This window comes from Siphateles boraxobius, unplaced genomic scaffold (genome assembly GCF_051911475.1).
Source record: "Siphateles boraxobius isolate OS27281-9 unplaced genomic scaffold, OSU_SipBor_1 215, whole genome shotgun sequence".
NCBI classification, from domain to species: domain Eukaryota; kingdom Metazoa; phylum Chordata; class Actinopteri; order Cypriniformes; family Leuciscidae; genus Siphateles; species Siphateles boraxobius.
This window is the reverse complement of record NW_027508828.1, coordinates 690001-706658: the sequence shown is the minus strand read 5'-3', so window position 1 is coordinate 706658 and position 16658 is coordinate 690001. Positions and strand designations below refer to the sequence as shown.

General features: G+C 44.0%; 1 protein-coding gene across 1 annotated transcript in view; it reads left to right on the top strand.

Moving 5' to 3' along the window:
• Positions 1-166: 166 nt before the first annotated feature.
• The window catches only part of cul4a (cullin 4A), a 22640-nt gene continuing 6148 nt past the window's right edge, over positions 167-16658 (top strand). The window contains exons 1-12 of the mRNA XM_077238102.1: positions 167-577; positions 758-873; positions 2021-2124; positions 2238-2307; positions 3755-3828; positions 4361-4523; positions 10176-10265; positions 10358-10440; positions 10736-10803; positions 10885-11003; positions 15383-15575; positions 16424-16528. Of these exons, the coding sequence (XP_077094217.1) occupies positions 472-577; positions 758-873; positions 2021-2124; positions 2238-2307; positions 3755-3828; positions 4361-4523; positions 10176-10265; positions 10358-10440; positions 10736-10803; positions 10885-11003; positions 15383-15575; positions 16424-16528 (1291 nt within the window). The 5' untranslated portion in view covers positions 167-471. The remainder of the gene's footprint in view (positions 578-757; positions 874-2020; positions 2125-2237; positions 2308-3754; positions 3829-4360; positions 4524-10175; positions 10266-10357; positions 10441-10735; positions 10804-10884; positions 11004-15382; positions 15576-16423; positions 16529-16658) is intronic.

Below are 16658 nucleotides of genomic sequence, written 5' to 3'. Positions count from 1 at the left end.
ACATCAAGGGTCCACATCATGAGATTAAAAGTCGAAATTATGACTTAAAAGACCAAATTATGACGTAAAGTCATTGTTTCGAATTTTATTTCATTTCATTATTTAAATATCTGTTTTATTCTGTAGAAGTTTCTCTGAGGCGAAGCGTGTGTTTGTCCGTCTGCTGATTCTCCGGCGGCAGATTCGCTGTTTGTTTGCCATCTTGTTATGCAGCTCGCCGCGGCGCGGATCAGTCACAGTGAATATGGAGTAAATATGATTATTATCTGATGAATATCTGCTCATGTGTGTGTAGGCGTGTGTCGTGTCGATCCACAGCAGAAGCCGAACTCACTCCACGAGGGTTTGGAGCCGCTTCCATGGCTCAGGTTCTAGTTTGGCTGTGTGTTTTGATAGCTAAAAGCTAACAGAGATCGAGTCACTCTCTGCGGTTATTATATTTCATGTGTGAATATTATTAACCGAGGTCAAATGATGGCAGAAGACATCCAGCACAATCAGAAATCAAACTTTAATGGACTCACCAAACCAGCCAAAGCAGGAGCGTCTAAGAAACTTATAATAAAGAACTTTAAAGGTGAGTTTCACTCAACCAGAACTAGAACTACTTCACGAGCTGTTAGTGATGAATCTGTGTGTCAGTGACAGTCGCGTGAAGTATGTTCATATGTCAGTTACTATTGAAATCAAACTATATATGAAACTGTGTGTGTGTGTGTGTGTGTGTGTGTGTGTGTGTGTGTGTGTGTGTTCACAGACAGACCGAAGTTGACTGACAGCTACACTGAGGACACGTGGTTGAAGCTGAGAGATGCTGTGGGAGCGATTCAGAACAGCACCTCCATCCAGTATAACCTGGAGGAGCTTTACCAGGTGTGTGTGTGTGTGATAAGGAAATAACGATCCAAATTGTCTGTGCACAGATTTAAAGGCTTATGTAAAATAACACTGCATAGTTTTCACTGTATAAATTAAACATCCTTATTAATTAATCATTATTAAAGTTACTAAAGTTATTCAGTCAAGAGCAGTGAGAGATTTTGTTGTTGTTTGATTAACATTAAAAACACAGAGAGCAGGAATATTAGGCTGCCGTCACTTTAAGAGCGAATGCACTGATCTAATACACTGATACTGATACACACGTGTTTACTTTCTCACTGTTTATGTTCACATAACTGACTATGATATATGTTTGTTTAATTTGTCCGCTCAAGTGCAAGAAGACACGAAAGATCTCAGTTTAGTATTTAATAAAAAAAATAATAATAATGCACTTTATTTATAATGCTCTTTTCTTAAACCCAAAGCGCAAAGAGTAACGGAATGAACTCCTTTCACGTCTTCTTGCGCTTGAATATTTAAATGAGCAAGGTTTACTCTTGCGTGACGATGCTGCGCTGACGGAAACTGTCCCGAGCGTCGCTCACGTTTGTTCACGTTCATGCGTTGTTAGAATTCATAAACATGTGACCGGCTGTCGAGTGACACTTTCATATTCTCACCAATGCTGATTTTTACTATATTATATATGATTTTACTATATTACTATATTCTCATGTTTGAAATCATTAATATTTCATAATGTTTCTGTAAGTGTCTCTTCTGCTCACAAATAACCCCAGCTTTGGTGAGCAGAAGAGACTCTTTCAGATATATTAATACTTTTTAATGTTTCTAAACTTTTATATCAGTAATTGTACAGTAAAGTGTGAACAGGTGTCCAGCTGTGTTTTATGTAATGACTTTTTATGTTTTATGTATGATAGTGTCATCATTTCAAAGAAGAATGAAAATGGACACATTATTATTTGATTGAAATATAATACATTTACACTGACTGTTTGCCTAAACACAGACTGAACAAGCCAAAGTGTGTTTTGTCAGTTAATGTCACTATATCGAGCAGTTCTTGACTTGCTGATGTGCTTTTATTTTAGAATGTGAGATTTTCATCTGCTGTTCAGACCAGTTACCCATGATTCCTTGTGTGTTTGTGTGTGTGTGTTTGTCTCCGCAGGCTGTGGAGAATCTGTGCTCGTATAAAGTGTCGCCCATGTTATACAAGCAGCTTCGTCAAGTGTGTGAAGACCACGTCCGAGCTCAGATCCATCAGTTCAGAGAATATCCTTCATCAGTGTGTGTGTTTGCCAGCTGTGCTTCACAGATAACGCTTGCTTTGCTCCGTCAGCTGGTGTGTGTGTGTATGTCTGTCGTAGACCTTAACAGAGTCGCACAGAGTCGCTGGACAGCCTGTCCTTCCTGAAGAGGATGAACCGATGCTGGCAGGACCACTGTAGACAGACGGTGAGTGAGTGTGTGTGAGTGAGTATGTGTGTGAGAGTGAGTGTGTGTGAGAGTGTGTGAGAGTGTGAGTCTGTGAGAGTGTGAGTCTGTGAGAGTGTGAGTCTGTGAGAGTGTGAGTCTGTGAGAGTGTGAGTCTGTGAGAGTGTGAGTCTGTGAGAGTGTGAGTCTGTGAGAGTGTGAGTCTGTGAGTCTGTGAGAGTGTGAGTCTGTGAGAGTGTGAGAGTGTGAGTCTGTGAGAGTGTGAGTCTGTGAGAGTGTGAGTCTGTGAGAGTGTGAGTCTGTGAGAGTGTGAGTCTGTGAGAGTGTGAGTCTGTGAGAGTCTGTGAGAGTGTGAGAGAGTGTGAGAGAGTGTGAGAGAGTGTGTGTGAGAGAGTGTGAGAGTGTGAGAGAGTGTGTGTAGGTGTGTGAGAGTGTGAGAGAGTGTGAGAGTGTGTGAGAGAGTGTGAGAGAGTGTGAGAGTGTGTGTGAGAGAGTGAGAGAGTGTGAGAGAGTGTGAGAGTGTGTGAGAGAGTGTGAGAGTGTGTGAGAGTGTGAGAGAGTGTGTGAGAGAGTGTGAGAGAGTGTGTGAGAGTGTGAGAGAGTGTGTGAGAGAGTGTGAGAGAGAGTGTGTGAGAGTGTGAGAGAGTGTGTGAGAGTGTGAGAGAGTGTGAGAGAGTGTGTGAGAGAGTGTGTGAGAGTGTGTGTGAGAGTGTGAGAGAGTGTGTGAGAGTGTGAGAGTGTGTGAGAGTGTGAGAGAGTGTGAGAGAGTGTGAGAGAGTGTGTGTGAGAGTGTGTGAGAGTGTGTGAGAGAGTGTGAGAGAGTGTGAGAGAGTGTGTGAGAGTGTGAGAGAGTGTGTGTGAGAGAGTGTGAGAGAGTGTGTGTGAGAGAGTGTGAGAGAGTGTGAGAGAGTGTGAGAGAGTGTGTGTGAGAGTGTGAGAGAGTGTGAGAGAGTGTGTGAGAGTGTGTGAGAGTGTGTGAGAGAGTGTGAGAGTGTGTGAGAGTGTGTGAGAGAGTGTGAGAGAGTGTGAGAGAGTGTGAGAGAGTGTGTGAGAGTGTGAGAGTGTGAGAGAGTGTGTGTGAGAGAGTGTGAGAGAGTGTGAGAGAGTGTGAGAGAGTGTGTGAGAGAGTGTGAGAGAGTGTGAGAGAGTGTGAGAGAGTGTGAGAGAGAGTGTGAGAGAGTGTGTGAGAGTGTGAGAGAGTGTGTGAGAGTGTGTGAGAGTGTGAGAGAGTGTGAGAGAGTGTGAGAGAGTGTGAGAGAGTGTGTGAGAGAGTGTGAGAGAGTGTGAGAGAGTGTGAGAGAGTGTGAGAGAGAGTGTGAGAGAGTGTGTGAGAGTGTGAGAGAGTGTGTGAGAGTGTGAGAGAGAGTGAGAGAGAGTGTGAGAGAGTGTGAGAGAGTGTGAGAGAGTGTGTGAGAGTGTGTGAGAGTGTGTGCATCTCTTTACACATGTTCTGTCTCGTCTCCTTCAGATCATGATCCGCAGTATTTTCCTCTTCCTGGATCGCACGTATGTCCTCCAGAACTCTCTGCTTCCCTCCATCTGGTGAGTCAACCAATCACAGATGCTTATATCTATTCTTACTGTTTTCATTTTAATTTTAGTTAAAAGTGTTAGTAATTTTGATGTTATTTATTTATTTTAATACATCCAGTTAAATGCAATATAGTTTTTATTCATATTTGCCTTTTTTTATATTGTTTTAAATTTAATTAAGTTTTATTTATTTTGTTGTTTGTCATTTTTATTAGAAATTTTTTATTTCAGTTTTTTATAACTTTTTATTTCAATGTTTTAGTACATCGAGTTAACCAAATAAAAAAAAAATAATATTTTAAATGCATTTAATTATTTCTTAATTTGTTTTCTTTTAATTTTGAAGTTTTAGTTATTTTGTTGTGTGCTTCTGTTATTTTAATTATAAAAAAAAATATTATTATAAAAAAATTAAGTTCAGTTAAAGCTTGTTTTATTTCAAGTACCCTACGTTTTTCAGTAATATATAATTTTTACTAGTTTTATTTAACAGTAATAACCGTGAGCTGGTGTTGCTATAGTAACACGTGTGTGTGTTCAGGGACACGGGGCTGGAGCTGTTCCGCACACACATCGTGAGCGACAGTGGCGTTCAGAGCCGGACGGTGGAGGGGATCCTGGAGCAGATCGAGCGCGAGCGCGGCGGGGAGACGGTGGACCGCAGTCTGCTGAGGAGTCTACTGGGCATGCTCTCAGACCTGCAGGTGATTGGACGCTCAGATGATGATGTCAGCGCGCAATAGAGCAGGAAGCTGCACACATTCGCATACGTCTGTCGCATTTCGCCCCCTAGTGGCAGTCACACGCAACTTTGAAATTGGTCTTGATTTTTTGAATGTAATGCATGTGTGAATATATCCTTGTCTATATCCTGGCTTGTTTCCCCCCCGGTGGGCGTGGCTTCAGATTATGAGTTCATGTGTGTGTTAGCGCTGCACGATTAATCGCAATGATACCGCACGCGATTTGGCAAAGGCTGAGATTATTTTCTGTCTAGATTGTCAGTGCAGCGGCTGATTGGTAGTAAATGCTCAATCTGAACACCAGAAGATGTCTCTCTCTCTCACACACACACACACACACACACATCCCTCTGAACACCAGAAGATGTCTCTCTCACACACACACACACACACACACACACACACACACACACACACACACACACTTATCCCTCTGAACACCAGAAGATGTCTCTCTCTCACACACACACACACACACACACACACACACACACACACCCCTCTGAACACCAGAGGGCGACTCACGGACACACACTCACACACACACCACATATCCCTCTGAACACCAGAGGATGTCACACACACTTACACATACTCCTCTGAACACCAGAGGGTGTCTCACACACACACACACACACTCACCCACACACCACATATCCCTCTGAACACCAGAGGACGTCTCACACACACTCATAGCTGCCCATCGTTTCCGATGATGACGCTTGCTTCGGGATTAGGGAGGGGATCAACGACATTGCCGTTCGTACCACTTCTCGTGGGCGTTGAGGCCGATCCTTGAGCCGCACACTCGTCCACAGATGGAGCAAGGGAAACCAAAGGACAGAGGAGCCCCAGCCGCCCTCTGGTGTCTTTGTCTGCGTCTCTCGGCTTTCCGCTGTTGGTCTTTGTCGTGGATTTGTGAAACTACTCGGGCACAGGTGGTCTGATCTGTCCTGTGCCAGAGCTTCAAGCTGCATGTGATTGATGTTGAAATGCTTTAAAAGTCCCTTGATGTAGTCCTTATAGCGCTTCTTTTGTCCACCAGCTGCTCGTTTGGCGCCTTGTAGTTGGCCATAGAGGACTTGGCGAGGCAGGCGGTGGTCCGGCATACGGATAGTATGCCCTATCCATCGTAGAAGTTTCTTAGCCACAGCGGCTTCCATGCAGATAGAATTGGTGCTCTGTAAGATTTCCGCATGTTGGGCTCGGCCCATCCAGGAGAGGCCGAGGATCTTCTGGAGACTACGGATGTGGAAGGATTGCAAGAGAGTGATGTGTCGGCTGTATGGAGTCCATGTTTCCGGCCCATAAAGCAGGGTGGAGACACACACAGCATTTGGACGGCAACCTTGGTGCTGACCCTCAAATTTCGGTTTTCAAAAACCCTACTATGAAGGCGACCGAATGATGAAGTGGCTTTTTTGATACGGTTGTATATTTCCATATCAAGGGAGCAGCAAGAGGACAAAGTTGAACCGAGGTAGGTAAACTGATCTACATTTTTAGGTGGAATGCCGTTTATATGGAAGCAGGGGGGGGAGAGGTTTGAGAGAAGATTTGGGAAATAACTTCAGTTTTTTTAATGTTAACCTGAAGACCAAAGGATTGGTAGAGACTAGTTACCGTGTTGAGGCCGTGCTGCATGGACTCTGGACTATGTGCTAGAATTGCGCAGTCATCAGCATATTGTAGTTCAGCTATGACACAGGATTTGGTCTTTGTGTAGGCCTGCAACCTCTGAATGTTAAAGAGGTTTCCATCAAGGCGGTATTCAAGAAGAACACCATCCTTGTGTCCTAAAGCGTAATGGAAAAGTTGAGTGACGGCAGAGAGAAGGAGGTTAAAAAGGACTGGAGCCAAGACACAGCCCTGCTTCACCCCAACATTTACATTAAAGAACTCTGACTGAAGTTCTCCTGTGGCTTGCATCCCATTGTGCAGCTGCTGTAAAATGGTAAGGAACTTGGGTGGTACCCCAAGTTTGGAAAGTTGTTTCCAGAGCATCTCACGGTTGATAGTATCAAATGCATTACTGAGGTCAATGAAGGCTATGTGGAGGTCTGTGCGCTGCTCTCTGCTTTTTTCTAGCAACTGCCTTAAGACAAAAATCATGTCGGTGGTGGATCTAGTCTTCCTGAAGCCACATTGCGTTTCCGGAAGTGCAGCTTCTGAGATGTATTTAGCTAGCCTATTGAGCATGATTTTTGCCAGAAATTTCCCTGCGATGGAGAGGAGGGAGATTCCACGGCTGTTGCCACACACGGTTCTGTCCCCTTTTTGTTTATAGATGACCATAATATCGGCATCCTTCCAATCTTGTGGGAGGGTCTCACATTGCCAGATGTGACAGATGAGGAGGTGCAGACGGCGTGTAAGAAGGTACCCTCCATGTTTGAAGACCTCTGCCGGAATGCCATCAGGTCCAGCACTTTTATTGTTTTTAAGGCTCGCAACGGCTTGTCGTGTCTCCAGAAACTGGGGGGGATTATTGAGGTGTGTGACTGGTGATAGGCAGGGAACTACACTAAACTTTTCCACTGGTGGCACTTGCGCTACTAACTTTTTCAGTTACTAGCGCAAAATATGATTTGGTCGCACAAATTATTTATAGTAAGCCGCTCTGGATAATAATGAACAATAATGAAACTGTATTGCATACAGATGTGCTTTTTATTTTACTTGCCATGTTTTAAACCACATGCCGCCTTGTTTTTGTTTTCTTTAACATTGGTTGGGATAGATTTACTGCAATAGAAAATACTGTACACAATAAAGAGAAAAATGGATTTCAACATGCTATGGTTTGCACAGATGGGCAGACTCGTGAACTCGTAAGTAGTGATGCACCGATGTGAAAATTGTGGCCGATACCGATAACCGATATTAATATTGCTGTTATGGCCGATACCGATATTTACCGATGTCGATATCCCTGTATAGAAAACAAATTTACTGATAATCAAATAAAGAGATATTTTTAAAAACTTTTCTTTTCTTTTTTTTACTTTAGAAATGACTGATATTGGGCACCTTTACCTGTGTGCAAAATATGTCACACATAGGACACGCATGCATTATATTGCATTGCATATAATGTGTGCTGGTCAACTTGTCTAAAATTAAGAAACCCCTAGAAAAGAGTCAAAACAAAAAAATGCAGAAAAAAAATAAATGTATTTATTATTCCAATATCCAGGGAAAACGGCTTCTATTTGTGACGTGCTGTCTTTGCGTCTGAACATTCCACATTTTAAACAGGACACGCATTAGCTGAATAAATGTTAGCCAAGCCAATACAAACATATTTATAGAAAACAGTTGACAATGAATAGACAGAAGTCCAATAATAGCATAACGAATCACTTATTATAAAAATAATATCAAGTATAAGTTAGATGAATCCGACATAGGCCTATAATGAGGGCTGTGTTAGCAGTAAAACGTCTGTCATTTAACGCATTTTAAAAACACGGATGGATAATACAAAATGCTTTCTGACATTTTGACAGAAAAAAAACAAGCAAGAACAAAATTTAAACTATAGCCAATTTTCATTTTATAATTATCTTCTCTCTCTCTGTGTGCGCGCGTCCGTGTTTGTGAGAGAGAGCTCGCGCAGCACTGATACAATGGTACGTTTTAATCTAAGTAACGGTTGCGGGGCTGAAGCCAACTTGATGTGTTGAATGCTCAGAGCCAGTGGTGTAGTCTAGTTTTTTGTAGTGAGTATACTGTGATATACCAGTTCTTTCACAAAACGATGTTGTTACGTTTACGAATCCTCACGCTTTTTAAAGTGGGTATACGGAGGTCTTTGACATTTCCTAGTGGGCATACGGAAATCCTGACATTTTCTAGTGGGTATACGGCGTATACCTGCGTATCACGTAGACTACACCACTACAGAGCACGTTATAAAACGTATTCTTAAAATACACATTTCTGTTTTAATAAATGCTCATAGTAAAGCATAGCATATTGCCTAAAAACATAGGTACAAAAATAATCAGTGATACATTTGCGACCCATTAAAAATTAGGGTCGCAATGGCATTTCAAAAGCTGAAGCTGAGCTGAGCGTAGTGAGGCGATCGCTCTCTTCCTGGGGCCGTAGAGAGTTTTAATGGCATCATAGAAGCCCTGTGAGTCGTTACAGTCTGCCATACGCCGTATCTCTTCTGCCTTCTTCACCCACCAAGTGTCCTCCATGGTCCGGAGGGCACGCTGGGTTGCAGATCTCGCTGCATTAAAGGTGGCTTTCAAGGTAGGAGATCCAGGGCAGGACAGGAGAGCTTTATGGGCATCATGTTTTATTTTGAGGAGTGTCTGTATCTCAGCCGAATTGCTGTCCAACCAGTCCTGGTGATGTTTCCTCGACTGGCCCAATGCCTCTGACGCTGCCCTGTGGATGGCTTGGCGCAGCGTTGGCCAGTCGGCTGATTCCTCCGGGATCTTTGTGAGGTTATCAGCGAGGAGCTGTCGAAGGAGATCTCGTGAGGTGAGGCTGCTGAGTGCTAAGCAGTTGATTTTTTGTTTTGGAGCTGTCCTCTGACCACAGGGTCTAATACTCATGAGGAGTTTGGACCTGACCATACGGTGGTCAGTCCAACACTCTGCTCCGCGCATGACCCGGGTGGACATGACATCTTTCCGATTTTTTTGACGGACGATTACGTAATCAAGGAGGTGCCAATGTTTTGAGCGTGGATGCTGCCAGGTGGTTTTAGATTTGTTCTTCATCTGGAATATGGTGTTGGTGATGACCAGTTGGTGTTCTGCACAGAGAGAAAGGAGCCGAAGGGGGATGGGGGAACAAGGGAAGCAAGAAGCTTGCACATAGGTAAGGATTAAGGTGGAGGTGCAGGTGTGCATTCCACACTCCCACCATCTTGGCTCCTTCCAGAAGGATCTCCGGTGGCATGAGAGAACCCATGACGACCTTCGTCTGAAAGGAGTTGCAGGGGGGTACCGGTAGCCCGGTCTGCTGGGTTCCGCCTATGCCTTTCCCCAAAAGGCAGATTTGTCATCAGGGTTTACTCCCCTAGCCACTGTACCCCTCTGGGTTTACCCACGTGGCAGTGGAACTGCCGCCTTCAGACTTTTCCGCCATTTTGGTGGTTCTCTCACACCCACCATTTTCCGGCGGCTCCATCGTTGAGGCGTTTGGGATCACTCTTTGTCTGGCCTCTACCCTTTGACCTGTTCGGCATGGGTGGCCCTACCAGGAGTACAAGAATCCCACCAAAATAGCTCTAGGGGTCACGGAGACACGCAAAGTGCCCCACCACGATAAGGTTGTGATCCGTCGGGATCACACACACACACACACACACACACACACACACACACACACACACACACACCCCTCTGAACACCAGAGGGCGTCTCTCACACACTCACTCACTCTCACACACACACATACAAACACACATACACACACACACACACACACACACACACAGACCACATATCCCTCTGAACACCAGAGGGAGTCACACACACACTCACTCAATACTATATACACGTAATACTCAGATGATGTGTGTGAGTGAGCTGTAGTTCTTGATGTGATCTAGTGATGTGTGTGTTTGTGTGTGTGTGTGTGTGTCGTCAGGTGTACAAGGACTCGTTCGAGCAGCGGTTTTTAACAGAGACGACCCGTCTGTACGCCGCAGAGGGACAGAGGCTCATGCAGGACAGAGACGTGAGCACTGATGATCCTCCTCATTCTTACACACACACACACACACACACACACTTCATGTGTGCGTTCTGATGTGTGTTTGTTCTTCACAGGTTCCCGAGTATCTTCATCATGTGGCGCGGCGTCTGGAGGAAGAGAACGACCGGGTCATCAGTTATTTAGATCAGAGCACACAGTGAGTCTCAGTATGTGAGTGAGTGTGTGAATGAGTTAGTAAGACCGTGTGAGTGAGACAATAAATAAATTACCAACCCTACCTTTAAATCATAAAAGCCTTGTACATTTGAAATCAATACTTTTAAAATGAACAGAATGTTTTCTAGCATGTAACCGATGTCATCATCATATTTGCATACTGACTTGTGATTGGTCTGTGGGCAGTAAAGCAGACACAGACTCTGATTGGTCTAAATGAATCTTGCATTTAAAGCGCTGATGTCACTGAGGCTCCTCTAACATCTGTGTGATAGGAAGCCTCTGATCGCCGCTGTGGAGAAGCAGCTGCTGGGCGAACACATGACCGCCATTCTGCAGAAAGGTCTGAGTTATGCTAGAGATGTGAGCACTGAAGTCTTATCATGACACACACACACTCAGCTGATGTGTGTGTTCTCCTCAGGCCTGCGCACGCTGCTGGACGAGAGCCGCGAGTGTGAGCTGACGCTGCTGTACGAGCTCTTCAATAAAGTCAAGGGCGGCCTGACGGCACTGTTGCAGTCCTGGAGAGAATACATCAAGGTACACACACACACACGGCTGTCAAAACGGCCGAAAAGCTACATTCAAATTTCTTTCTTAAATAATAGCAAAATTCAAATTATTCGATTTCTAAAGGCAATACTTAATGTTAAAGGGAAAAAGGTGCTGTATTGTCTCCTATGTCCACAAGAGGGCGCAAGCGAGCGCAATATAAACCACATCAAACATCACATCTTTTATTGAAATGACATTCACTTTTTAAAGTGCATTAACTTTTGTTCTTGAATAAAATATTATTTCTTTAATGAACATGCAAGGAAAATTAGGTTACAACAGTGCATAAAACTATAAGTACATCAGTAACCTGAGAAAACACGCAAACTGAGAAACACTCACTTCTACTCACTACATCTACATATTGATCATCAAAAACACCAGATGCTCCTGATCTGAGCGAGTGCTGAGTGCTTTCTGCTGATAAACACACACTCACACACACACACACACACACACACACACACACACACACACACACACAGCTCTGACCGATTGCATGATTTTTTTAAAAAATGAAATGACATTCACTTTTTAAAGTGCATTAACTTTTGAAACAATTGTTCTTAAATAAAATATAATTTCTTTAATATGCATGCAAGGAAAATGATTTTACAACCATGCATAAAACTGTAAGTGCCTCCAACTGAGAGGGTTTCGTCAGCAGGAAAAGCCTTTTCCCGCCACTTTTTACATTAACAACGCAGCCGCACCGCGCTGTACTTGATAAGCTAACAAAAACAAACTGCATCCGTCAGTTACGTCGTCATCATGTCTCGCGCGCCTCTTTGACACACCAAATATTTTACATATATATTGCATTCGAATGTGCAGGTTGTTTATAAAATTATTATTTTTTTTAAATATTTTTTGACAGCCCTAGTACACAAACGCTCTTATAGTGACTGAAACCATAAAGAAAACATGCTCCTCACAAGAGAAAAAAAAGTAAAACAGATCAATCGTATTTGATTTCCCTCGTTTTGAGGGCGAACACGAAGTTTCTCATTTAGACGTACGTAAAGTTCTGATTTTATGATCGAACGTAAAGTTTCTCGTTTTCCATAGCGAACGTAAAGTTTCTTGTTTCCAGAGCGAACGTGAAGTTTCTTGTTTCCAGAGCGAACGTAAAGCTTCTCGTTTTTCAGAGCGAACGTAAAGTTCCTTGTTTCCAGAGCGAACGTAAAGTTTCTCGTTTTGCGAGCGAACGTAAAGTTTCTCGTTTTCCATAGCGAACGTAAAGTTTCTTGTTTCCAGAGCGAACGTAAAGTTTCTTGTTTCCAGAGCGAACGTAAAGTTTCTAGTTTTTCAGAGCGAACGTAAAGTTTCTTGTTTCCAGAGCGAACGTAAAGTTTCTCGTTTTGCGAGCGAACGTAAAGTTCCTTGTTTCCAGAGCTAACGTAAAGTTTCTCGTTTTGCGAGCGAACGTAAAGTTTTTCGTTTTTCAGAGCGAACGTAAAGTTTCTTGTTTCCAGAGCGAACGTAAAGTTTCTCGTTTTGCGAGCGAACGTAAAGTTTCTCGTTTTGCGAGCGAACGTAAAGTTTCTTGTTTCCAGAGCGAACGTAAAGTTTCTCGTTTTGCGAGCGAACGTAAAGTTTCTCGTTTTTCAGAGCGAACGTAAAGTTTCTTGTTTCCAGAGCGAACGTAAAGTTTCTCGTTTTCAGAGTGAACGTAAAGTTTCTCGTTTTCCAGAGCGAACGTAAAGTTTCTTGTTTCCAGAGCTAACGTAAAGTTTCTCGTTTTGCGAGCGAACGTAAAGTTTCTCGTTTTTCAGAGCGAACGTAAAGTTTCTTGTTTCCAGAGCGAACGTAAAGTTTCTCGTTTTGCGAGCGAACGTAAAGTTTCTCGTTTTGCGAGCGAACGTAAAGTTTCTTGTTTCCAGAGCTAACGTAAAGTTTCTCGTTTTGCGAGCGAACGTAAAGTTTCTCGTTTTTCAGAGCGAACGTAAAGTTTCTTGTTTCCAGAGCGAACGTAAAGTTTCTTGTTTCCAGAGCGAACGTAAAGTTTCTCGTTTTGCGAGCGAACGTAAAGTTTCTCGTTTTTCAGAGCGAACGTAAAGTTTCTTGTTTCCAGAGCGAACGTAAAGTTTCTCGTTTTGCTAGCGAACGTAAAGTTTCTTGTTTCCAGAGCGAACGTAACGTTTCTCGTTTTGCTAGCGAACGTAAAGTTTCTTGTTTCCAGAGCGAACATAAAGTTTCTCGTTTTGCGAGCGAACGTAAAGTTTCTCATTTTTCTGAGTGAACGTAAAGTCTCTCGTTTCCAGAGCGAACGTGAAGTTTCTCGTTTTCAGAGTGAATGTAACTTTTTTCAGAGCGAACGTAAAGTTTCTCTTTTCCAGAGCGAACGTAAAGTCTCTCGTTTCCAGAGCGAACGTAAAGTCTGTCGTTTCCAGAGCGAACGTAAAGTTTCTCGTTTTTCGTTTCCAGAGCGAACGTAAAGTTTCTCGTTTTTCAGAGTGAACATAGTTTTGAGAGTGAACGTAACGTTTTCCAGAGCGAACGTAAAGTCTCTCTTTTCCAGAGCGAACGTAACGTTTTCCAGAGCGAACGTGACGTTTTCCAGAGCGAACGTGACGTTTTCCAGAGCGAACGTAACGTTTTCCAGAGCGAACGTGACGTTTTCCAGAGCGAACGTGACGTTTTCCAGAGCGAACGTGACGTTTTCCAGAGCGAACGTAACGTTTTCCAGAGCGAACGTGACGTTTTCCAGAGCGAACGTGACGTTTTCCAGAGCGAACGTGACGTTTTCCAGAGCGAACGTAACGTTTTCCAGAGCGAACGTAACGTTTTCCAAAGCGAACGTGACGTTTTCCAGAGCGAACGTGACGTTTTCCAGAACGAACGTAACGTTTTCCAGAGCGAACGTGACGTTTTCCAGAGCGAACGTGACGTTTTCCAGAACGAACGTAACGTTTTCCAGAGCGAACGTGACGTTTTCCAGAGCGAACGTAAAGTTTCTTGTTTCCAGAGCGAACGTAAAGTTTCTCATTTTGCGAGCGAACGTAAAGTTTCTCGTTTTTCAGAGCGAACGTAAAGTTTCTTGTTTCCAGAGCGAACGTAAAGTTTCTTGTTTCCAGAGCGAACGTAAAGTTTCTCGTTTTGCTAGCGAACGTAAAGTTTCTTGTTTCCAGAGCGAACGTAACGTTTCTCGTTTTGCTAGCGAACGTAAAGTTTCTTGTTTCCAGAGCGAACATAAAGTTTCTCGTTTTGCGAGCGAACGTAAAGTTTCTCATTTTTCTGAGTGAACGTAAAGTCTCTCGTTTCCAGAGCGAACGTGAAGTTTCTCGTTTTCAGAGTGAATGTAACTTTTTTCAGAGCGAACGTAAAGTTTCTCTTTTCCAGAGCGAACGTAAAGTCTCTCGTTTCCAGAGCGAACGTAAAGTCTCTCGTTTCCAGAGCGAACGTAAAGTTTCTCTTTTCCAGAGCGAACGTAAAGTTTCTCTTTTCCAGAGCGAACGTAAAGTCTCTCGTTTCCAGAGCGAACGTAAAGTTTCTCGTTTTTCGTTTCCAGAGCGAACGTAAAGTTTCTCGTTTTTCAGAGTGAACATAGTTTTGAGAGTGAACGTAACGTTTTCCAGAGCGAACGTAAAGTCTCTCTTTTCCAGAGCGAACGTAACGTTTTCCAGAACGAACGTGACGTTTTCCAGAGCGAACGTAACGTTTTCCAAAGCGAACGTGACGTTTTCCAGAGCGAACGTGACGTTTTCCAGAGCGAACGTGACGTTTTCCAGAACGAACGTGACGTTTTCCAGAGCGAACGTGACGTTTTCCAGAGCGAACGTGACGTTTTCCAGAGCGAACGTGACGTTTTCCAGAGCGAACGTGACGTTTTCCAGAGCGAACGTGACGTTTTCCAGAGCGAACGTGACGTTTTCCAGAGCGAACGTGACGTTTTCCAAAGCGAACGTGACGTTTTCCAGAGCGAACGTGACGTTTTCCAGAGCGAACGTGACGTTTTCCAGAGCGAACGTGACGTTTTCCAGAACGAACGCGACGTTTTCCAGAGCGAACGTGACGTTTTCCAGAGCGAACGTGACGTTTTCCAGAGCGAACGTGACGTTTTCCAGAGCGAACGTGACGTTTTCCAGAGCGAACGTGACGTTTTCCAGAGCGAACGTGACGTTTTCCAGAGCGAACGTGACGTTTTCCAGAGCGAACGTGACGTTTTCCAGAGCGAACGTGACGTTTTCCAGAGCGAACGTGACGTTTTCCAGAGCGAACGTGACGTTTTCCAGAGCGAACGTGACGTTTTCCAGAGCGAACGTGACGTTTTCCAGAGCGAACGTAAAGTTTCTCGTTTCCAGAGAGAACGTAAAGTCTCTCGTTTCCTCTGACTCTGACTCCCGCGTGCCGTCCTCCCGCAGAGCTCCGGCGGGGAGATCGTCAGTTCTCCAGAGAAGGATAAAGAGATGGTTCAGGAGCTGCTGGACTTCAAGGATAAGATGGACCTGGTGAGCCAGCGCTGCTTCCAGAGGAACGACACCTTCATTAACGCCATGAAGGAAGCCTTCGAGAACTTCATCAACAAGAGACCCAACAAACCCGCCGAGCTCATCGGTGAGTGTCGACAGCTCAGAAACTGCTGACCAAACGCATATTTCAACAGTACAGTGGCTCCACAAGTATTGGCACCCTTGGTAAATATGAGCACAATAAAGCTGTTTTGAAAAACCCCAGTGGTGTAGACAGAAGCACTGCCATGTGTGCACAACGTGCCAATATTTGTGGAGCTCACTGTATATATAGGCTTTATCACACACTCTTTCACACACTCTCGCACACACACACACACACACACACACAGACACACACGTCTCACACACGTACACATCTCACTCACTCAAACAAAAACACACTCTCACTCGCACACACACACACTCTCACATCTTCACTCACACACACACACACTCACACACACACACACACACTCGCACGTCACTCACACACACACACACACTCGCACGTCACTCACACACACTCACGTCACTCATTCACACGCACACACACACACACTCTATCACGTCTCACTCACTTGCGCACACAGACACTCTGACGTCTCGCACACACACACACACACACCACACACACACTCATGTCTCTCTCACACACACACACACACACACTCATGTCTCTCTCACACTCATGTCTCAGTCACACACACACACACACACACACACACACACTCTCTCACATTTCTGATTATCAGTGTTGAAATGTTGTTCTGCTTCAGATTTTTGTGTACATTTTTCAAGATTCTTTGATGACCAGAAAGTAAAAAAAAACAGCATTTCTTTGAAACAGAATCTTTTGTAACTTTATAAATGTCACTTTTGATCAGTTTGATGAGTCGTTGATGAATAAAGAGTTGATTTCTCTGGGTCTGGTGTAACCGTGTCTCTCTTCAGCGAAGTATGTGGACTCTAAACTGCGTGCGGGAAACAAGGAGGCCACAGAAGAAGAGCTGGAGAGGATCCTGGACAAAATCATGATCATCTTCCGCTTCATCCACGGTAACCCTGAGTCCCGCGCACTCGCGTCTCTGCACTTACACAGCGCTTTAACTATAGAGAGTTTCACAGCAGCTTTACACTGATAATAGGAGATTACAGTAACAGAGATTGTTAAGGTTTTCATTAGAGA